We start from the raw sequence: 21,893 nt of genomic DNA, 5'->3' as shown, positions 1-21,893 counted from the left end.
AATGAAGAGAATGGCATTGTGGGAAGTGATTTGGTAGTCCTTAAAGATAGAAATAAACACGAGGGCGCACATATTCAACAATAAACTTGCTTAGTTTGACCTGAAAAAAAGTGAAACAAAATTGTATGCCGATTTTTAGTCACTTTCTTTTTTTCTGAATTCTCTAACATTTGTAAATGGTACCATTACTAAAAATACTGTGATCAATTGACTTAACCTTCTTTATCTATGTACCTAGTGGTCAGGTGGTGAGGATCTGGAACTTTTACCGTTGCTGTCAGAGTTTGACCACTGTTCTAACCATTGTTATAGGGTTGTACAAATATACTGGTCTGCATTGGATTAGTAAGCGCACTTTCTGGTCTATTTGGGGTTTTAGGGTGTGCCTTATGGTCCGGAAAATACGGTATTTAGAATTCAAGCAACTAACCTGTATAAAAGGGTGCGAAACTATTAGGCCCCCTTAACTTGTGACCTTTTGCCACATTTCAGACTTCAAACATCAAGATATAAAACTGTAATTTCTTGTGAAGAATCAACAATAAGTGGGACACAATCATGTAGTGGAACACACTTTATTGTCTATTTTAAATTTTATTTACAAACAAAAAATGAAAAAGTGGGTGTGCAAAATTATTCTGCCCAATTGAGTTAATACTTTGTAGCGCCACCTTTTGCTTTGATTACAGCTGCAAGTCGTTTGGGGTATGTCTCTATCAGTTTTGCACATGGAGAAACTGATATTTTTTCCCATTCCTCCTTGCAAAACAGCCTGAGCTCAGTGAGGTTGGATAGAAAGCGTTTGTGAAGAGCAGTTTTCAGTTCTTTCCACAGATTCTCAATTGGATTGAGGTCTGGATTTTGACCTGGCCATTCTAACACCTTGATATGTTTTGGTGAACCCATCCCATTGTAGCTTTTGCTTTATGATCTGGATCATTGTCTTGTTGGAAGACAAATCTCCGTCCCGGTCTCAGGTCTTTCGCGGACTCCATCAGGTTTACTTCCAGAATGGTCCTGTATTTGGTTGCATCCATCTTTTCATCAATTTTAACCATCTTCCCTGTCCCTCCTGAAGAAAAGCAGGCCCAAACCATAATGCTGCCACCACCATGTTTGACTGTGGGGATGGTGTGTTGAGGGTGATGAGCTGTGCTGCTTTTACGCCAAACATAACGTCCTGCATTGTTGCCAAAAAGTTTGATTTTGGTCTCATCTGACCAGAGCACCTTCTTCCACATGTTTGGTGTGTCTCCCAGTTGTCTTGTGGCAAACTTTAAACGACACTTTTTATGGATATATTTAAGAAATGGCTTTCTTGCCACTCTTCCATAAAGGCCAGATTTGTGCAGTATACGACTGATTGTTGTCCAATGGACAGATTCTCCCACCTTAGCTGTAGACCTCTGCAGTTCATCCAGAGTGATCATTGGCCTCTTGGCTGCCTCTCTGATCAGTTTTCTCCTTGTATGAGCTGAAAGTTCAGGGGGACGGCCCGTATTTTATAGATTTGCAGTGGTCTGATACTCATTCCATTTCAATATTATTGCTTGCACAGTGCTCCCTGGGATGTTTAAAGCTTGGGAAATCTTTTTGTATCCAAATCCAGTTTTAAACTTCTCAACAGATCTCAGACCTAGACCTGCCTGGTGTTCCTCGTTCTTCATGATGCTCTCTGCGATTTAAACAGAACTCTGAGACTATCACAGTGCAGGTGCATTTATACAGAGACTTGATTACACACAGATGGATTCCATTTATCATCGTTAGTCATTTAGATCAACATTGAATCATTCAGAGATCCTCACTGAACTTCTGGAAAGAGTTTGCTGCACTAAAAGTAAAGGGGCTGAATAATTTTGCACACCCACTTTTTAGTTTTTGATTTGTTAAAAAAGTTTAAAATATCCAATAAAGTGTGTTCCACTTCATGATTGTGTTTCACTTATTGTTGATTCGTCACAAGAAATTAAAGTTTTATATCTTTTTCTTGAAGTCTGAAATGTGGCAAAAGGTCACAAAGTTCAAGGGGGCCAAATAGTTTCGCAAGCCACTGTAGATGGAAAAGAAGTGTGAAACATTCCCGATTATTGTTTGGCCTGTCCTCAACAAGGCTTCCATTGGTGGGTTCCGGACACATTCTATTTATTAACTGTTATGGAAAATGCTTGTGCGTCATAAGTTATCCCAAATTGTATTTGCTACGGGCAGAGAAAAAGAGTAATAACTTCCGGTGGTAGAAATGTGAAGATAAAGGCTTACATTTAAAAAAAGGAAAAAAAAAAAAAAACTCATGCACTTGTTATGTCAGGCCGAAGGTTACCAAGGTAATCATGGACCAGGAGTCGGCAAACTTTTTTGAGTCGTGGGCTCCATTGGGGATGAAAGAACTTGACATAAGGGCAAAGAAGAAAAAAATCTTGCTTTCATTTTTTATATCTACCGATCCAGTCTGGAATCTCATAGTTTGGCAATCCCGAAGGAGAAAAAGATGCAATGCAGCGAGCTCTGAAGTTTTTGATACATTTAATAAATATCTTGATAAATAACACAAGCCCGTGACGAAAAATAGTAGGTTAAGAAAATGTGGCTGGCTCGAACAATGAGATTTAGGAGGGCCCGCATTGGTGAAAGCCTGATACCCTCTGCCATCACCTTTCTAAACAACAGGCCCCACTAACCCATCCAATTTGTCTGCTTTCATTATACCACTGTCATGTTAGTTTGTCGTTTAGACTTTTTTTGTCTTTTTTTAATGTAATTTGATACTTGTTGTTTTCTCCTCGCACAGTCAGTATAAGTGACTTTCTCTCAGGGTACCTATAAATTCAAATCTAAATATGAATGTTCGGGACACTGGGGACAAGAGTGGCACCAAATCAACACATTTTCATCAGTAGTATTTTTTTACCATTTTATGCATGTCATCATTACATTTTTAACATTTTCATTTTACGGGCCGGAAGAAAAGGGCTGACATGTGGCCCCTGGGCTGTAGTTTGCCCACCCCTGAATGTATGTGTGCATGCTAGTTCTAAAAGCATGTGTTCTCGCTAGCTGGTATTTCCCTCATTGTGGGAGGACATTTTCAATTTTTCCTGCATTTTGTGGAGTGGAATGGTGTTTTGTGCACTTTCTTGTCAGTGTTTTTTTTTTTTTTAATACGTTCCGTATTTGTAACACTTACCCTTATACACTTTTAACTGTTTTTTTATGTTCTGGTTGACTCCGGTCAGGATCTAGACACTTTGTACTTTTTGAATTACACATTTGGTTGATTTTTATTGTCCACGCTCATCAGACCGCAGGCTGCTCAGTATAAAACGGATGTTAAGGTACAACCGGATTAGACAGGTTGCTTGTTAAGATATGTCCAAATGTAAGACACCTATTGAGTCATTCCATGCCAAATGACTAACAGGATATGATCGTAATTTCCGGACTACAAGCCTTCACTTTTTCCCAGGATTTGAACAATGCAGTGTATACAAAGATGTGGCTATTCTGTGGATTTGACTTCCAGAGATTGCTATGGGGCACTCTTAGTAAAAAGAATTAGGTGGAAAATTAATTAAAAGACTTCTATACTTTAGAATACAGAATTAACAACTGTTAATTATTTTTGAATACATCAAAAAGTTGAAATGATGAAAGTTGAAAATTGATGATGAAATTACCTTGTTTTATCTTTGATCTGTTCTGTTCAAATCCAGCAATGTTTTTGCTGTATTAGGAAACTGGATATAATTTGATCAGGTACATAAATGTTCATTTGAAGTTGAAATTGGTTATGTCCATGCAGTAAATATCTAAGTTTTCAATGTTATTTCCTTCAGTTTGTAGTCCAATGCGGTTGCATATTTTTTTTTTGTTTTGGTGTAAATTAGATTGGGTTTATACAGAAGTGCGACCTATTGTCTGAAAATATGGTAACCAAAAAGATTTTAGTGAAACTGGGTGCACTTTTTGATAATGATGGCACAAGGGAAAACAAACTCAAATTTAGTGTCAAACAGAGCAAGGGTTTGGTCATTATGGCATCTGAATTTGGATATTTTAAAAAGGGGCGCTGGCAACTTCCTTTGATGTCTAAAGTTTAAGGATATCCTGAGTCAGTTTTTCGAGAACCGATAATGATGGGAAGAGAATTCAATAAGGATTTCAAATCTACTATCGGATGCAAGATTATTGGTACATATATTAGTAAACCTTTTAACTTTTTATTTTATAATGACTCTAAAATTAAGTTTTAGTCTTGCAGTTTCTAAAAACAAAACAACATAGGGTTCAGGTCTGCATTGTTGTTGTTTTTTTTTTTTTAGAGTAAAAACAAAATACACACTTCAATGGTAAACAAAAAGTTATGTGGAGTCAGGGGAAGCAGGTAAGGCTGTGCCTCACCTGTTATCATGAAAATATAAAATTGAAAAAATTACATAGGGGTACTTGTTTAGTGTTAAAGTTCTTTAACGTCACTATTTTTGATAGTCTTTTTCAAAATTACTGAATTTTCACATTATATTATTGATATTATTAATAAACATATGTACGAGACGTATTATTGTGCTGATCATCTGCAGATGCAGAGTGAGCCATGTAATTATCTTGCATCATGGCACGGGGCAATAGTAAGACTAATCTGGCGCACACCTCATCCCTAAAAGATAGAATTAGTGATAGTATTAGCATGCATATAATAGTTTTTTTACCTTAGCTTGGACTTTTCTTTCATAATGGAGAATTACCTATTGATTGATGGAGTTAATATCTTGCTTTCCTGCTCTGCCAATCAAATGATGAATAAAATGCAGGTAATCTGATTGGGTTCATCAAACACAAACCTCACCGTAAGTCACTGTAAACACTGTAAATGAATGTTCGTTACATCTTGTCACCCAGGCACCCTTTTTAACAAAAGCGTCCAAAATTGGCAAGCCTTTTCTCCCGAACCTCTGCTCTGATCAATTTAAATTTGGGGATTCAGGGTTCTATCACTATCAACAGGTATGCCAGATTTCATGGAAATCAAAATCCGCTCGGTATAAACCCAGGACAGTTGGAAACCTGTTATCTGAACTGGAACGACCCTTTTGCTGCTTTGCCCGTACTCATACTTGTTGACACGTGAAGGGCTAAGAAATGTAATTGTAATTGTTGGCTTTACAAGCAGTGGGTTACGGTTTAGCCTGTGTTTGTTTGTGCCCATTTAAACCGTCGTGTAACCTCTGCACAACCACAAATGATTGGCTGTTGATGATCTTAAACTATAGAAGTCATTCATTTGAGCTTGGGAAAAACCCAATGGACTGCTTTCCATGAAATTGTTGTGTAGAAGCATGAATTGAACATCAAGATCGAAATTAAATCAAAATCTGGAATGCTTTGATGAGGGTCACGGTTGCTTCCTTTTTTCACGCCCCTTAACCAAAGTTTCCTGGAAATCAGTTTAGTATTTTTAAGTGCATAGTAACAAACGCAGGCATGGGTGTAACCTGCTTTGCATACTTGATGCATGACTTGTGTGAAGCATTTGACAATTTTGTGCTTTATGTGGGGCCTAACCAGAGTGTTGTTTTGCTCTGATGACTCACAATGATGTGTATAAAAGTCTGATTGTGTCAAAGGCTAAACCACTATTGTTTGTGCAAAACGGACGGTATTGTTCTGAATTATTGTTGAAAATGAGTTTCCGTTTTGATTTGGGTTCATGAATATCCTGAAGCTATTTCAGCACATTCAGGGAATAAACACAATTTAACCACCACATATTGATTTATTTTTGTGGGCAGTGACTTAAACAGCATGTGACAATCCTAGACACTCTGCTCTGCTTTTTTTACATCCTAAAAAAGTTTCATTTTTTTTAACTTATTCCGGGGGTCAGCAACCCGCAGCACTTGAACCGCATGCCGGTCTTTAGTGCCGCACTTGTGGCTCCCTGGAGCTTTTCAAAAATGCTTGGAAATAGAAATAGTAAAGGGGGGTAATAAATATTTTTTAATGACAGTTACATGTCCACACCTATACAAGTGTTAATGCATAGAGCTAGAACAGGGAACTGCAATGTTTTCAGCACATTGTTAAGCACTTTGGAAGGTTTTTAGTGACTCCAAAAGCGCTATATTAATGCAGACCATTTACCATTTAATCTGGACCAACACCAAATAAAAAACAAAAAACAATTAGATTAGTTTTTTAAAGGGACTATGTATTTTAACACCTTCTAGTGGTACAAAATATATTCATAAAAAATATTTGTTTAAATGATGAGCAAATACATAAACATGCGTTATTTAGAATTCTCATAGGTTAAGAATTTAGAATTTATTTTACATCACACGAGCCTCACCTAAAGGAAGCTAACATAATTATATGCCATCTTGTTGCTATGGGTACACCAAAACCTCGAAAAGGCTAGGAAGAAAAAAGAGAAGTAAAATGGTGCGATTCAGTTACTGTATTTTCCGGACCCTAAGTTGCAGTTTTTTTTAATAGTTTGGCCAGGGGGTGTGACTTATACCCTGGTGAGACTTATATGTGATTTTATTAACACATTATATCATTGAGTTTAGAATGTTTATTGCTGGTTCTGTATATCATTTCACTTATTATTTTCACACTAAACCTCAAGAGGGCCTGTGTTGAATATTTTACCCTTGACCGCAATGTAAAAGCAGGAGGAGGAAGCAGCTTTTCATCTATGTCCCGAGTAGGGGGAGTTCCATACCGGTAAAAGTAACACTGAGGATTAATATGTTGTTGGATTTAGGGATTTTGAGTGAAACTGATAGTTTGGTAAGCATGTACTTTATACTAGACTCATCTGAATAACTTCATATGATACGTCGTCATTGACGTACATATATGAGCATGTCTAAGATTCGCAAGTATGTGGGACGTTAGTATACCCTATTCTCGATTATTATTATTATTTTTTTTAAATATCCTTTCAATATGTCATGGTGTTGAATTTTATCGAATACATTTCTGGTGAGACTTATACTCCGGAGCGACTTATAGGCAGGAAAATACAGTACTTGAGGTACTTTCCATTCTTCTGTGTGCTTTGTAGTACTCGTTTTATGTTGCTGGACAGCAAAAAGCAACATTTGGTGATCAAATAATACAGACTGTCACGTTAAAGGTTTTAAAAAATGTTTGGGAAAAACTTAAATGGGTAGCTTTTGATTTTTAAAAGGCTTATACAAGGCTTTATTTATTTTTTTATTCCAGATTTTTTTTGTATTTGTTTAGTCTGTTATGAGTCTTAACATTTTTGGTTGCTGATCCTTGACTGATGAACGAGTCCCTGTCTTGTGATGCTTGCTTCCCTTCCTTCCAATGTTCTCTCCACACCCGTGCAATTTTAGTTTTTTGTAATCGATAACAATCTCTCTGAAGCTGACATCACTTAAAGGTGACGAGAGGTAAGATGCGATGCTGTCTCACTGATTGGCAATACATCCTCAGCATGCCTGGTACCCCTAAACGTGAAACCACAAAATTGAAAATACAATGCATCGTCCACGACACTTGTCACAGGCCACATTGCTTCTGACATTTTTATTTTTTTACTTTTATTTTTGCATGAGAATTTTAGCACTTCTTGGGCATGTTTCCAAGAGGAGCATATGTATTCTAATCATCAAATTCCAAATACAATACTCAGCTGCCTTATGTGCATGAAATAAGGGTTAGGTTTAATTGTTAAGTCAATGAATATGGTAGAGTAAACTTAAAAAATGAATTTGAACTGCCTATATTCTAAAATAAAAATCAAATTGCATTGTGAAAAAAAAATCAATGATCATCTGGGCCAGCGGTGAGCAAACTAAAAACATTTAGCAAATGGGTCAGGTCAAAAGATAAATAAGATTGATTTATTGATTATCGCATTTTGCGGATACAGTCTCAAATCTGACACCAAGGCAACACAGGAAAAATATAACGTAGGCCTATCCTTTTTTATGAAAAAATATACATGCAGACATCTTCATGTTCGTTCTATTGAATTTGATATTTGTTTAGAAATAGACCATTTCAAATAATTGGTTTTGAAACATGTAAGTAGACGTCCCTATTTTAAACATGGTTTAAAAGGTACAAAATGTCCCTATTAGGACCTGCTATGAGTGGGGCAGTGCTAGAGATAAACTGTACTGAAGGCAATAAAATGAAGTTTTAAACAAATTGCCTGATAGGCATTAGAATAAATAAATAAAGAAGTTGTCTGGAAAGAGTGCCCAAATTATGGTCCATGGCCTATTGCGGCCAATCAGACCCCAGGACCTACAAAAAAAGAATTTGAAAGCCTGCAAAGTTAAATCAGAATAAAGAAATTGCAGATGGACAGAGTGAAAAGAAGAATATACAGGACTATCTATCTATCTATCTATCTATCTATCTATCTATCTATCTATCTATCTATCTATCTATCTATCTATCTATCTATCTATCTATCTATCTATCTATCTATCTATCTATCTATCTATCTATCTATCTATCTATCTATCTATCTATCTATCTATCTATCTATCTATCTATCTATCTATCTATCTATGACTAAAACCAAACATCATTCTGGATTCATTGCAAATCCACTGAAGTATTGCAAATCTTCAATCGTTTATCATTGCTGATTATGGCGAAAAAACTCAATTATCACATCTTTTAAGTAATAAAATATGACGATAAAGCATACTAGCAGGCTGGAAGCCATAATCTGCTATTCAAAAGGCTAGCACGTTTCAATTGATTTGTAAAGAATCTAGAATGTATGATTTAATTATCTGTGACGGTCTTTGTAGATAGTGAAAGTCACAAATACGTAAGCCTCCAAAAATATTCCTTTTCAGAGCAATAATGATTAAAGATAATTAAAATACATCTGCAAAAATATTAAGATTTTTACTTTTATTTTGAAAGGGGTCCAATTTGCAGACACATTACAAACCCACACATTTTTAAAAATAGTCTCCGAATGACAGGGGTGTCTATCATATGGCCCGTCGAACCATTCAGGCCCGCCAAGGGATTTATTTCACCCGCAAGACAATGCTGAGAGAATCACAAGATAAAAAGTAGCCGCATAATGTCAAACAATTAGTTAAAGTTTTTCATATGTCCACTGGATGTCGCCAAATTCTGGCGCCACTCTAATAGCATACCACACACTTTAGCTGTATTTGCTGGCTACCATTTATCAATCCGAGAACATTCAACGGAAATACTCATCCCAGTGTTATTTTACCTAAAATAGAAGTGACTGACGCGCTGTTCATGATTGCACTCACGTGTGGTGGGAGATTGTCTCTTTTAACCGTAGAATTCGCAACTAAACTATCCTTTATGAACCCAGTGATTCAAAGTTAGCGGTTAGCATCTGTATTAAAAAAATATCAAAATTGAAAGATAGCACCTGAGTGTTAGCAGAAGTTTATAAAAGTGGCTAATTTCTATAATACATATGAAATCTAACAGTGAAGTTCCCTATTTAGGTAAACGCTAAATCTACCGTGTGAATAATTAGGATTTAGTGTTTAAGTTCTATATTCGTCACTTTCCAGTTTGCACTCAGTTTCTCTAAATAAACTGTTGTAGAAATGAAATAGTGATGAACACTACAAGAAATTAAATCTTAATAAAGGAAACAAATACTAAACACCCGGTCATCGTAATCGTTATTTAATTGTGAGCCTCCAAAAGATCGCCACCCTTACAGATAAAGAACGGTGTTAACGTCATTAAGTTACTATTCTGGCCACCGTCTGAGTGTTTCGTTTGTTTTCTTACCACGTGGCCCCTTAGCAAAAATGAGTCTGAAACCCGTGCTTTATAATAACATGTTTTGGTTCTGAAAGAGAAAATTGGATTTCATAGCTGTTAAGTGCAGGGGAAGTTTTAGTCTCGGGTATTAGAGGACCGCAACTGCCCCAAATTTTTGAAAAAAGAAAAAAAACTATTAGTTAGTCTACCCGGGCCAACCAAGGGAAATTAATAAATATAGCCTACCATCCAATATGAACTCATTTTCCCAAACTTTTAAAATGTCAGCGATCATTGATTAAATTCAAACAACCTAAAGTGAGTATTGTATTGAGAATGGATCTGCTTTTTGTCTTCCATTACCCCAAATAGCAATCCGCTGTCCCACACAGAGTCCGACCAGTGCAAGAATTAACATCAGCCCTATTTGGTAATGACAAATTTCCATTAATCTCTTGACTCTGTGCTCCTCCCTCCCCCCTGCAGGGAATCGAACGTTTGAAGGGTGAAGTGGGCAAGTGGGAGAAGGTGCCTTGCTGGGAAGCCCTGAAGACGGCATTCGGGGGTCCCTTCTCCCTCACCTGGTGCAGCCCTTTCTCTGGGATGAGCTGCAAAAAGAGCCCAGACAAGACCGACCATTTTCCAGCCGGTGACATCATCGAGGAGGACGTCATCGAGATTCCACTGAACTAGGACTCGATTTCATATCGCCTTGTTTTCTGGGATTCTGTCAATGGTGGGCCTACATTCAGTTAAAAAGAATATATACAGTTATATATTTTTATCTACAGATCGATAGTTATTTATACTATTCGGGGTGTCCCAAAAAATGGATACACATTTTAGCAGCTGATAACTCAACAATAGTAATCCCTTGCTAAAAGTGAAAATCCACATAGTAGGGTTCATAAAATCCCCCAAGAGTTAAACTTATATTGAGATGATGTCCTTACTGACGTAGAGTATGACAAATATAGGTCTGCAAATAAAAACACGGAATTGTATTAGAATGAATGCTTTTTATTGTCATTTTACAAAAGTACAACAGTAGGAGGCCTTCTCCAATTAGTGTAAGAAAGCAATTCAGAGAGCAGCTGGCAAGCTGCACGCCAGTTTTGGTTAACCTTGACTTCAGCCAGGTCTTCACGATGATTAAACTATAACCCTTCCAAATGTAGCAGTTTCCCATGAGTTATAGCTCCAGGTCCTCCGTTTCTTGGGTAAAGGATCTGCTGGGGTGGCATAAGAAAGTTGTTAGCTTAGCCATAGCAGTAGGCCGGACTTTTAGCCTCGCTGTCGCCTTCTCTCCCGCTGCCGCCTTAGTATCTTCCCCGACCTAAAAACAATCCACGGAGCGCCCTTTGGTGATCACTATTTCTTTGAGCTCTTCTGACTTTTCCCAGAGTCAGATTCAATTGATGAATTTATTTTCAATGTAACAAGCTGCTAAAAGCTATCTGTCGCCATGCTACCCAGTTTGTTTTGGGGAAATACATTGACTTGTGTGCCCGCCCCGCTGTTTGTTTCACAGCATACACCAGCCTATCAGTCACCCACCCAACACACAACCTGCCCCTGTAATGGCATTTTCTGCTGTCTGCTCAGAACACAAAGGATACATTGATATCATAGACAGTAAAGACAATTCAATTCTATTTTTTTTCTAGACAGAACCCATTGAACCGAGTGATGGCAACCAGACTTGACTTTTGTTTTAAAATGCTATTGGAAGTAGGAAAATGCAATTAATTCCTGGTACATTAACATTGTGGTCAAGCATTTGGACTTCCAGGCCCCAGTAGTAGGTGCAATTGTGTCTGTTGATTGAATAAGTTTGAATGTGGCCTCATCACTTCACACAATCTTTGCAGGAATGTAAGCATCTTCGTTAGATCGTTCTCGCAATCCCGTACTCTTCGGTCTGGATCATCATCATTAAGAGCATGGATTAATCTTGGAAAGAAACTTCTCCATCGACAATGTTTCATGAAGCAATTGACAGTAGTTTTGAAATGCTGACCTCACGATTAGCATTTAAGACGGTCTTGGATTGTGTTGAAAGATTTCCAGTAATCTGTCTTCGTTTAGGGGCTTGTCAAAATGTACGTGGTCTTCTGGAACGCTTCTTATGGACGTCCTGAACAATTCCATCAGCTTCTCACTTATCTGTAATTCGAGTGATGGTAATTCGTGTTGGTGGTTCTTTGTTAAACTTCCTTATAAATTGTCTTTGCACTTCAACTGTATTTTCATACTTCCAGTGGCAGTTTAGCATCCATTTACATCACATTCTGGTCGCCATTGCTCGGTTTAAATGGTAGAGTCTATAAATGGTAAATAGTCTGCATTTATAAAGCGCTTTTCAAGTCAATGAAGACCTTCCAAAGCGCTTTACAATGTGCTTCACACTTACCCATTCACACACGAACTCGCACACCAATAGCGGCCATGCAGCCATGCAAGGCGCCGACCTGCTTATTGGGGGCATTAGGGATTCAGTGTCTTGCCCAAGGACACTTCGACATATAACACGGAGGAGCCGGGAAGAAAACCAATTGAGTTATCAGCTGCTAAATGTGTGTCCATTTTTTGGAAATCTTGTATAGATGCTCTTACTATATGAGCTGATGTCATCAGGGTGTTTTTGACATTTGTAGGTTAAAACCCTTTAAATATTTTTTTTTTGTTGAACTGCATGCTCAGGAACACTTGAGTGTGAGGTTGTACACAAGCAAATCCATTTTGTCACCACCACAAAACGTTAAGATGGCTTCCTTTTTTGGCGAAGGAAAGACTCCTGTGATAGGTGCACTGCTGTCATTGTCTTAAACCCTGATTTTATTGGTATTGTTAATTTGGATGTTCAAGTACATTCTTGCCTAACTTTATCAGGTACTTAAAGGAACAGTGTGTATTATTTGACTGCTAGATTTTGCTGTCATGTGTAGTGCAACCCAAAAAGAGTGCTAAAAAGCACAAGGAAGGACACTTCATGGTTACTAAACCGCACAAGTTTTCTTCCCATTTTTGCCAAGCCTTTCGCAGGCCTTTTTGCTTTGACAGCAAAATGACGGACAATTATGTCAGCTCCCTCTAGGTGAGGCTCAGGATATGTCAAATAAATGCAAATTTCACAACCTATGAAAATGTTAAAAATGTAGGTTTTTATGATAGTTTATTACTTATATTTAAATCAGTTTTTAATAAGGTTTTTTTTTTTTAACTTCACACTGTCCCTTTAACAAAACAAGGCAGCAAATTAAATTATTTCATATATATATATATATATATATATATGGTGAGACTATCCACTAACTAATGACAGAAAATGATCTAACTTTTATGTTCCCATTCTACTCATGTCAAAATCCATTCTGTGTGCAGTGGTGACCAAAGGTTTTGGTGGCCGATGGGCCACAACTGATGCTGCTAAAAGAGGGCTCAAATGATGCCACTTTACCTGGTTGATAATTGCCAACGGGTGCTCCAGCACTGCTTTTTTTTTTTCTTTTCTTTTTTTCTTTCTTTTCTTCAAAACGAAGCTCAAAATGGTTCAATTTATGTCCTTTCCACATTTTAATTGTTGGCCATTAGAGAAAGATAATTTCCCTTAAAAACGTCAAAAGAAAGTTTCTAATAACTCTCTTGAATTTTCATGCATCTTTGTATCTAGCTATGATTTGAACAAATAGTTGTTGCATTTTCTCTTTAGCACGGACCAAAATGCAAAAACACCAAAGATATCAACTCCGGGAAAGTCCTGTCAAGCTTGTTTTCTTGAGTTGCGGCCTCTTCTTTCTGATTGCATGGGGCTGACCTTCTTTATTAAGAGGTTTCATGTAAACAATGTGTTTTTCTGAAATCTTTAGTACCTTTAAAGGTTATTGTCACTTCTTGACTTACCATTCCAAATTCAATGGCTCTTTTTTTCAAGAATTTAAAGGGACGATAACGATGTCGATGTGTTGTGCTAAAAAGCACAAGGAAAATACAAACTACGGAGACCATAAACCTGACCGTATACAGCCTCTCATGGGGATTTTTGTTTGTTTTCATATACATTCCCTTTTAAAGTAGTGATGAGTTATTGTGGTTTCTTGCCAAAGCCAACATTTGCTTTACCGAAGTGTATCTAATGAACAGTAGCACCAATCCTGAAGCAGGTTTTGTGCACTTACCACTGTGCCTTATCTTTCCTAACGTGTGAAACGTATTTTTCATGTGTTTAACCTCACTTATGTTTGATGTTGGAGACTGCAACTTGAGGGCTTTGAACTCAGTAAACGGGTGCCGGAATACTGTTTCATGTGGTTCCTTTAATTGGGAGTTTGTTTTTCAGTGCCAGACTTTTCAAGTATTGGTTGTAAGGATTATTTTATGAAAACATGACATGCAGCAATGCACAGTCCCCAAATAAACAGCTAAACCCTGTGCAGTAAGCCCTTACAGATTTCAAAAAATGTCCTCTTGTGTAGAACAGTTTACTGCCTCCTTTAAACTGAAATGAGTCAACCATCCACAAAGTTTGTATGCAAGGTGTCAAAGGTTTTTAATTTCTACCAAGTTGAGATGTTTAAAGTTTAGTAGAAACTCAAAATAATACCGACATCAATGGAACAGGGGAGAGCGCTCAAACCTCAGATAAGAAATTCCAACCTGACCTAAAAGCCCTCCCCTGAGCCCTTTTTTATTAAACAGCCTAGGTTACAAAAGCAGATGTGTCCTTAAAGGGTGTGGAGATCAAAGAACAGCAACATCATTTGACAATAGTGACAATGATGTAGATAGATAGATACTTTATTCACAACGCAAACGTGCATAATAGTCAAAACAACAAATAACTGCACAATATTAGACAAAATGATGAACTGGCATCCTATGATATTTCTTTTGCAGGGGTCCGATATTAAAAACAGAATAAACTTCTTAAAGGCTATTATCAAAAAGTGTATACTTTTAAAAATAACAACTGTAAATAGCAAGTTTATAACACATTTTGCAAACTAGTTGGACCTTTTCCAATAATCATATTTTGCCACAATAGCCCAAAGCAATAGCTTTACTTTGTAGCTCTGCTATCAAAGTGTATTTTTTATGGTGAACTTACTTTCATAGAGTTACAGAACCGAAAAAGTATTGAAAAAAACAAGGTTAGAGGGACAATGTGTATTTTTTAACCATTAGATGTCGCTGTAATGTGTAGTGCAACTGAAAAGCATACAAACTACAGAGACGCAAGTGACCAAATCAAACCACTTTAATTCTCATTTTTTGCCCAGTCAAGGTTTTTAGGGGTACCCGTAGCAGCAAGATGGCAGACAATTATAACTTCTCCATCTACTGTAGAGGAGTTCAAATAATGTAGTAAAAAAAAAGCATATTTCTTTAGCTATAATTAATCTGAAAATGCATGTTTAAATGATAGTTCATGTATTTTTACTTGTTATGTAAATCAATATTTAACCACTAAGATGTGTCGAATAACAAACGGTCCTTTTAGTAGAAAGCACGTATTTTTTTCTTATTTCTTGCTGTTTTTCGGAGGGGCTTTTTTGTTTCTATCTGGCTCAACTCAAACTGGTATTTTTTATCATGAATATTATGATTTTTTTTTTTCTTGTAACGTCAATGAGAAGGCAGAGTGATTTCAAGCAATATATGTATGTGATAAAGTAAAAGTTGGCTTCTTATCACTTTTCAACAAAATCTTGTTAGGCAAAAGTAAAATTGTGTTATAGCTTTAGTTCCATGTGTTGTATGAATAGGGTTGCGTTCATAAAGACTAATCATGGTATTGGCTGCTATCTAGTGGCCAATTACAATCAGGAAACAGAAATTCGAAGATCACTGACGCTAATTTCATGCAATTATAAAGGGTCATTGCCTATAATCCAGCGCATTTCACATCACCGGGGCCCGGATAGAGAAGGCTCTTGAACCTGCGGATCTCTTCTTGGCTCTTGGGATCACTAGTAGACCAGCATTTTCAGAGCGAAGTATAGAATATTGTAGAATTGATCTAAAATCCCAATCCAAGTCGTACACAACGTAAATTGGATGCTGTTATTGAACCTTTTGGAGAATCTGGATGGTTTTGATGTCTTTTGAAAGGTAACACTCTGAAATGTTGTCCCAAACTGAAATCATCTCTGAAAGTGCTACTACATTGAGTACACACAGAAAATGGAAGGGTTTTATATTACATGCTTGCAGTTGTAGCTAGAGGATATTTACTTGAAAACGGCTGGGACAATAGCACGAGCCTTACCTTGGTCCCAGGTCAGAGTTGATGATTATCTGAAAAACTAAACATTAGTATTTTACAGATTTTTCCAATGGCTGGTTTAGGCGTTTCTAAAAGTGGCCGTTTGGAGACTCCTAAAGAACCAAAGACTGGTGACATTATACTAACAGGTCTTTGCTACTCGGGCAGTTAAAACGTTGACCCCACAACGGGTAATATTTGACCACTAAGTGTGACATGTATTGTCTGGCACAAGTGAAAACCAGTGATACACCGCACAGCATGGCGGACAAATATGCCGCCGACTTAAATGGGGATTTCACGACGTAAAATCAATTAAATAAAACAGATTTCCTGACTTGACCTGTTTTTTTTGTTTGTTTTTTTAATAAAAATGAACATTGATATGATAGTGTATGTAATTTTGAAATACAAGAATAAATTACATTTTTTAAAACGCCAATTGTGAAATACATCCCTGAAAAACACTGAAAACAGTGCAGTGCAAACAAGTTTTGGGGGTAATAATATCCCCCTGTGCATCTCTTGTGCCCCCCTGAGACTCATGTCTGGCAACGGCCCTGTTTGTAGGCTTTATAGGTTATGCCATGTTATGGCCCAAGTTTTCTGCAATATCACATGATTCCCATAACAGCTTAAAAATTGTCATTTCACGACTCTTTGAATTGTTCGCGTTCTAAAGATTGGAATGAGATAAGATTGCTGATTAGTGTAGCGATTGATCTTGTCTTGTGGGTCACGGGAGTTCTCGTCCTGACCTCACCTAAAACTTGAAAATCTAACGGGTCAGGTCATGTCACATTGATTTGTATAGCCCTTACTCACAAAAAGTTGAAAAGGGCTGCACAGACCACTATTACACCATCCCCTGATCTGAAACCTACAGGAGGGCAAGGAAAAACCTCAGCATGAGGAAAATAAATAAACCCCTTCCAGGAAGACCAGGCTGCAACGGATGGTGCAAGGGGCGTTAAGCAGCATTCTGAAAAAAATTGGTACCCAATGGAAGCTCATTAAACAATCGGTTTATTGTTGAAACACTTTATGATAAAAAGCCACAAAACAAACTTTAAATACCCATAGGTCAATTTGATTGGGTAAGTGTCAGGATTGGATGGAGCTATAAGTACTATTACCACTACTCCTCTTTGCTCAGCGCCAGTAAATATGTTGGTTTCCTTGTTTACAGTTTTTTGTGACATTTTTATAAAATATCTTTTCTTGCACCTTGTTTTAAAACCATTACTTTCGACAAAAGTGACTGCAGAAGGGAGACTAATTGTAGGTGGTATATTGATATGGGACACAGGCTCTGGCATTATTATTTCATAGATTTTATAACATCATCAAACATCACACAGTGAAATAAAATGTGCTGAAGAATTGGCTTTTGTCTGGTGAGCGGGTTTATTGGATTTTGTCTTTAAATATACTGTGTGGCTCTCTCAAAAATTTTGTATTGTGTGCACCTTTTTTCCCCGAGTACAGGACAGTACTGTAGTGCTTCTTTCCGCCGCTACCGACATAGGCGCTGTGAGAGTTCACCCAGCAAGTGTAAAGAAGAGGCGAGCCGTTTCTTTTGAAATGAAAGCGGAAAAAGAAAGCTTGATGCGGTTGAGAAAATGGTTGGATCGTTTTGTTTTTTTCCGTCTACTTTCTACCACGGTGGATTACCTCTTGAAGCGCATCTTCCAGAAGTAAGTTAAACTCAACTTTATAGAGCATATTATTTCATGAAAAGTTTATTTTTAGTACAAAACAATACAAGTTACTTATACAAGCCTTAAACATACTTATACAAACCTTAAACATACAAAATATAGCACTGAAGCAACTTACGAACAAATTCAACTTACAAGTGATCGTAAGTTGGGCAGCGTCTGAATTTACTTCAAAAATGTCATCTTTGGTGCCTACCTCCTTTCATGAACCCACTTATGATGATATAAAAATACTTAAAATAGTAGATGTACATACATATATATACACATGCAAACATGTTCAATTAATCTCTTTTGGCGTCTTTCTGTGGAAGTGACTCAGGCTTGGATGAGTGAAGCAACAGGAGGCCACAAAGCGTCAGAGAGATGCCCACCCACCACAACACTGCTTGATTCTCTCCAAAAATAAGCTTCCCCAGGACGGCCTGAATTCACAAACAATGGAGATCCACAATCAATCGTCAATCCCAGTTTGTTATAGCAACTATATCGACATTCGAATATCTTACCGCCGAGATAAAGTTGCCTGCAGTAGTGGTGGCGGTGACTCTGGCTGAAGAAGAACTGTAGCGAAGAGCTTTGGAGAAGAACGTCCACATGACTGCATTGCAGAGGAACATCAAGCCTACGCACAGGAGACGCAGGGGAATGTGCAGCTGCGAACCAGACAGGAGACTTAAAGAGACAGTGTGTATGTATTATGTGACCACTAGATGCAGTGCCGTCCGAACGATAACGAGTGCTTAAAGCACAAGGATGAATACAGACTACGGACTCAAAGGGACAAAATCGTACTATTTTTCTTCTTACTTTTGTGCCATCCTTTTGCAAGGTTTTGAGATATGCATAGCAGCAAGATAAAGGGACATTGTGTATTATTTAGTGTCTTCATCTCATCTCATTAGCTACACCGCTTATCCTCAGTAGGGTCGCGTGGGTGCTGGAGCCCATCCCAGCAATCATCGGGCAGTGGGCAGGGGACACCCTGAACTGGTTGCCAGCCAATCGCAGGGCACACGGGGACAGACAACTCACTCGCTCATTCACACCTAGGGACAATTTGGACCGGCCAATTTACCTGACATGCATGTTTTTGGAATGTGGGAGGAAACCGGAGTGCCGGAGGAAACCCACGCAAGCACGGGGAGAACATACAAACTCTACACAGGAGGTTCCCAAGACATGAACTGTGCCGCACATGCGCTAACCACTGCGCTGCCGTGCTGCCCTATTTAGTGTCTTATAGTGGGGAAAAAAAACTCTTTTCTTTTTTTTAACAAATATTCGTATAAAATCCCACAGAGCAGAAGTCAGCGTACCCCTTTTCATTTATGGGTACTACCCTTTAACATAAATCATTCTTGAGCAGTCCCATTCTGAAAAATCTTAAGGCAGTAATAAAACATCTATTGATTATGTTGCATATATGTAATTCTAGCTGCTCTTGCATAATCCCCTCTTTTATAACTAGTAAGTTGAGAAATGTATTTATATTTTATTCATTTTACATAACATGAGACTCACGTAGAAGGAGCTGACTTGATTGTCCACTATCTTGCTGCTATCGGTACCCCAAACAAAGAAAAACCTTGTAAAAGGCTGGGCCAAATCATGAGAAGAAAACTGGTTCGGTTATGGTCACTTAGAGCCTCCGTAGCTTTATAGCACTCATTTTCAATTTCACTACAAAATACAATGACCTCTAAGTGGCAAATGCTACACAGCGTCCTTTAAACGAAATAAATTTTAACGTTGGTTGTATCCCTTAACCACCCGGGTCGTAGAGGCATAATTTCCTGTGGTGTGTCTTTGGCAAGTACAGCCTGGTGGCGCCCATCCCTCTCCAGGCCGATATATATTTGCACCTGGTCTTGAACAGGGGACCTTTCACGAGATGGGCGAATGTGCACCACAAAAACAGTAGGACGTCAAAAAATGATACACACTGTCCCTTTAAGATGTTGCCACGATGAAAGCACAAGGCTTGAGAAGTAATACAATGCACATAACAGTGTTACGTAATTAGGACAGAGAGATGTAAACAAATATTACATATATATATATATATATATATATATATATATATATATATATACTTTACAAGATTAACACTTTATTTGCCTGAATACAAAGCATGACTATATGACCAAAAACTTTGCAAAACTCCTCCTTGGCACGCCCATGGGAGGAGTCGGCACGCCATTATGCGGGGAGAAGATGGCCAATAGGAGAGAGCTAAAGGACTTGAGAAAAAGGCTTCCCAGAGACTTCAACGTCACTAATTCGGCTGTTTTCAATGGAGTAGACTTAGTTAAATAGTTAATGAAATTAAATCTGTAAAAATGACGGCTTTCTTGTTCATCTTTTCCCTCAAAAAACGAGCGCGCATATATTGTTGGGTGAATCTAGGTTGTGTTTGGTTAATGGAGTCAGATAACTCATTCAAACAATTTGGTAAACGGTACATTTTGATATTTAATTCCCAACATTAAAATAAATTGTAATTATATTTATAATTACCTATTTTGTCTTTAATTAGTATGTTAATTTTAGAGTAATCCAAAAGTAATCGAAAGTCATCAAGGTTAATTACTGCAATATTGTGGAATGGCGTTACTGATTACATTTTTCAACAAGTAACTAGTAACTGTTAGGCAACCCTCCCAATCCCGATTACCAGGGAATCAAAGGAGTGGACAACATTCGGAACGTTTGGACATTCTTTTCTCTTTCTTGCCTCGCTCGACTTTAACATTTGTGTACCGGGAAGTGATGAAGAAAGTGATCTTAGTTGAGCTTACCCCAACACAGACAGTAGAGTGATCGTGTTGCGCTCCATACTTGCTGCTAATTCCAGCTTCACAAATTTCCTTCAAGTAGTTTGCACCGAGAGTAAGCTTGGCAGAAAGGGAGGCGAGTGCCCCCCATAAACCGGCCAACAAGGCGTAAAAAGAACCCGAATTCATGCCTGATGCAGGTAGCGCCCTATTGCAGTTACCTCGTTTGTTTGTATTTTCATAGTTGTAGTTTCTAACCAGTATTCGCTTTGATTTCAAAACAAAAGCTCGGTACAATTATATTTTTAGATTATGTATTCACACGTAACTTGAAAGGTTTCAAAAAGCGTATTATAACTTGTTATGACGAGGTGCCTCCTTTTGAATAATTTACTAAAAAAATATTCATCAAAGTTAACATTGGATATATTAAAATGAAGGAAAAAAACAACATCCGGATCAAGTGCTCAACCACCTTTCCCTGAGCCCTAGTGATGGGTCGTTCGCGAACGCATAGGCTCATTAAGAAGGAGCTTCTTCCCTTCGAAATGCTCCCTCTCTCTCTTTCTCTCTCTCTTTCTCTCTCTCACACTTTCTCCTGTGTTTTCTTTCTCTTTATCTCATTTTATGTCTCTTTCTCTTCCTCTCTTTGTCCCTTTTTTCTCTGCCCCCCTCTTTTATTCTCTCACTCTCTCTCTCTCGTCATCCATCTCTTTCTCTCGCTGCCTCTCTCTGTTTCTCTTTTTCACACTTTCTCCTTTGCTTTCTTTCTTTCTCTTTGTCTTATTTTCTCTCTGTCTTCCTCTCCTTTTCCCTTTCTTCTTTGACCCCCTCTCTTCCGCTCTCTCTCTCACTCTTTCTCTCTTTCTCTGTCTCACTCACTCTATGTCTCTCTTTCTCTCTCTCTCTCTGTCTCTTTCTCTCTCTCTCTCATTCTTGGTCTCTCTTTCTTTGCTTTCTATCACTCTAATACTTTCTCCTTTGCTGTCTTTCTTTCTCTTAGTCTCGTTTTCTTTTTCTCCCTCTTCTTGTCGTCCCCCCCCCCCTCTCTCTCTGGTCCATTTGAGTTATGTCCTCTCGATGTTGTTTGCTCAATATGTACAATTTAAAAGTTTAAATTAGGTAAAGGCTTACTGCATATTGAAACGATAAAGGCTATCAAAATATAATAGCATAAACATGGTCCGCGGATCTCTTAACTACATGGGGCACCAATGAGGACGCAACTCTTGCCCCAGTAGCGAAATTGAGTTTCAAAGTTAATTAACTCGGTGCCTAATATTGATTATTATTATTATTGATATTCTGTATATCATTCAAAAAAAACGAAGAACTGTTTAAGAGCCGAAACAGTCGGCTCTTTTC

The 21,893-nt window shown here is 37.9% G+C and overlaps 2 protein-coding genes across 4 annotated transcripts in view; one reads left to right on the top strand and one right to left on the bottom strand.

Annotated features, from left to right (window-relative positions):
• Positions 1-14,061, top strand: part of LOC148371731 (palmitoyltransferase ZDHHC3-like) — a 28,083-nt gene extending 14,022 nt beyond the window's left edge. For all 3 annotated transcript variants that reach the window (XM_088326293.1, XM_088326292.1, XM_088326291.1), the window contains one exon: positions 10,252-14,061. In XM_088326293.1, coding sequence (XP_088182419.1) covers positions 10,252-10,458 — 207 coding nt within the window. In that variant the 3' untranslated portion in view covers positions 10,459-14,061. The remainder of the gene's footprint in view (positions 1-10,251) is intronic.
• Positions 14,062-17,756: 3,695 nt separating this feature from the next.
• Positions 17,757-20,998, bottom strand: LOC148371730 (transmembrane protein 42-like). Its single transcript, XM_088327928.1, has 3 exons — positions 20,553-20,998; positions 18,261-18,407; positions 17,757-18,176 (listed from the first exon to the last, which is right to left on the bottom strand). The coding sequence occupies exons 1-3, from the start codon at positions 20,715-20,717 to the stop codon at positions 18,036-18,038; spliced, it is 453 nt and encodes a 150-aa protein (XP_088184054.1). The 5' UTR covers positions 20,718-20,998; the 3' UTR covers positions 17,757-18,035.
• Positions 20,999-21,893: the final 895 nt, after the last annotated feature.

This window comes from Urocampus carinirostris, chromosome 2 (assembly GCF_059441175.1).
Source record: "Urocampus carinirostris isolate Australia breed hairy pipefish chromosome 2, RoL_Ucar_1.0, whole genome shotgun sequence".
NCBI classification, from domain to species: domain Eukaryota; kingdom Metazoa; phylum Chordata; class Actinopteri; order Syngnathiformes; family Syngnathidae; genus Urocampus; species Urocampus carinirostris.
This window is presented reverse-complemented; position numbering and strand designations above follow the sequence as displayed.

Excerpts from the sequence above, each read along its gene's own strand:
- LOC148371730 (XM_088327928.1), bottom strand. The coding sequence starts at position 20,717 with ATGAATTCGGGTTCTTTTTACGCCTTGTTGGCCGGTTTATGGGGGGCA. Across the intron at positions 18,408-20,552 it reads ACTCTACTGTCTGTGTTGGG|CTGCACATTCCCCTGCGTCT; the intron begins GTAAGCTCAACT and ends TCTGGTTCGCAG. Across the intron at positions 18,177-18,260 it reads CAGGCAACTTTATCTCGGCG|GCCGTCCTGGGGAAGCTTAT; the intron begins GTAAGATATTCG and ends TTGTGAATTCAG.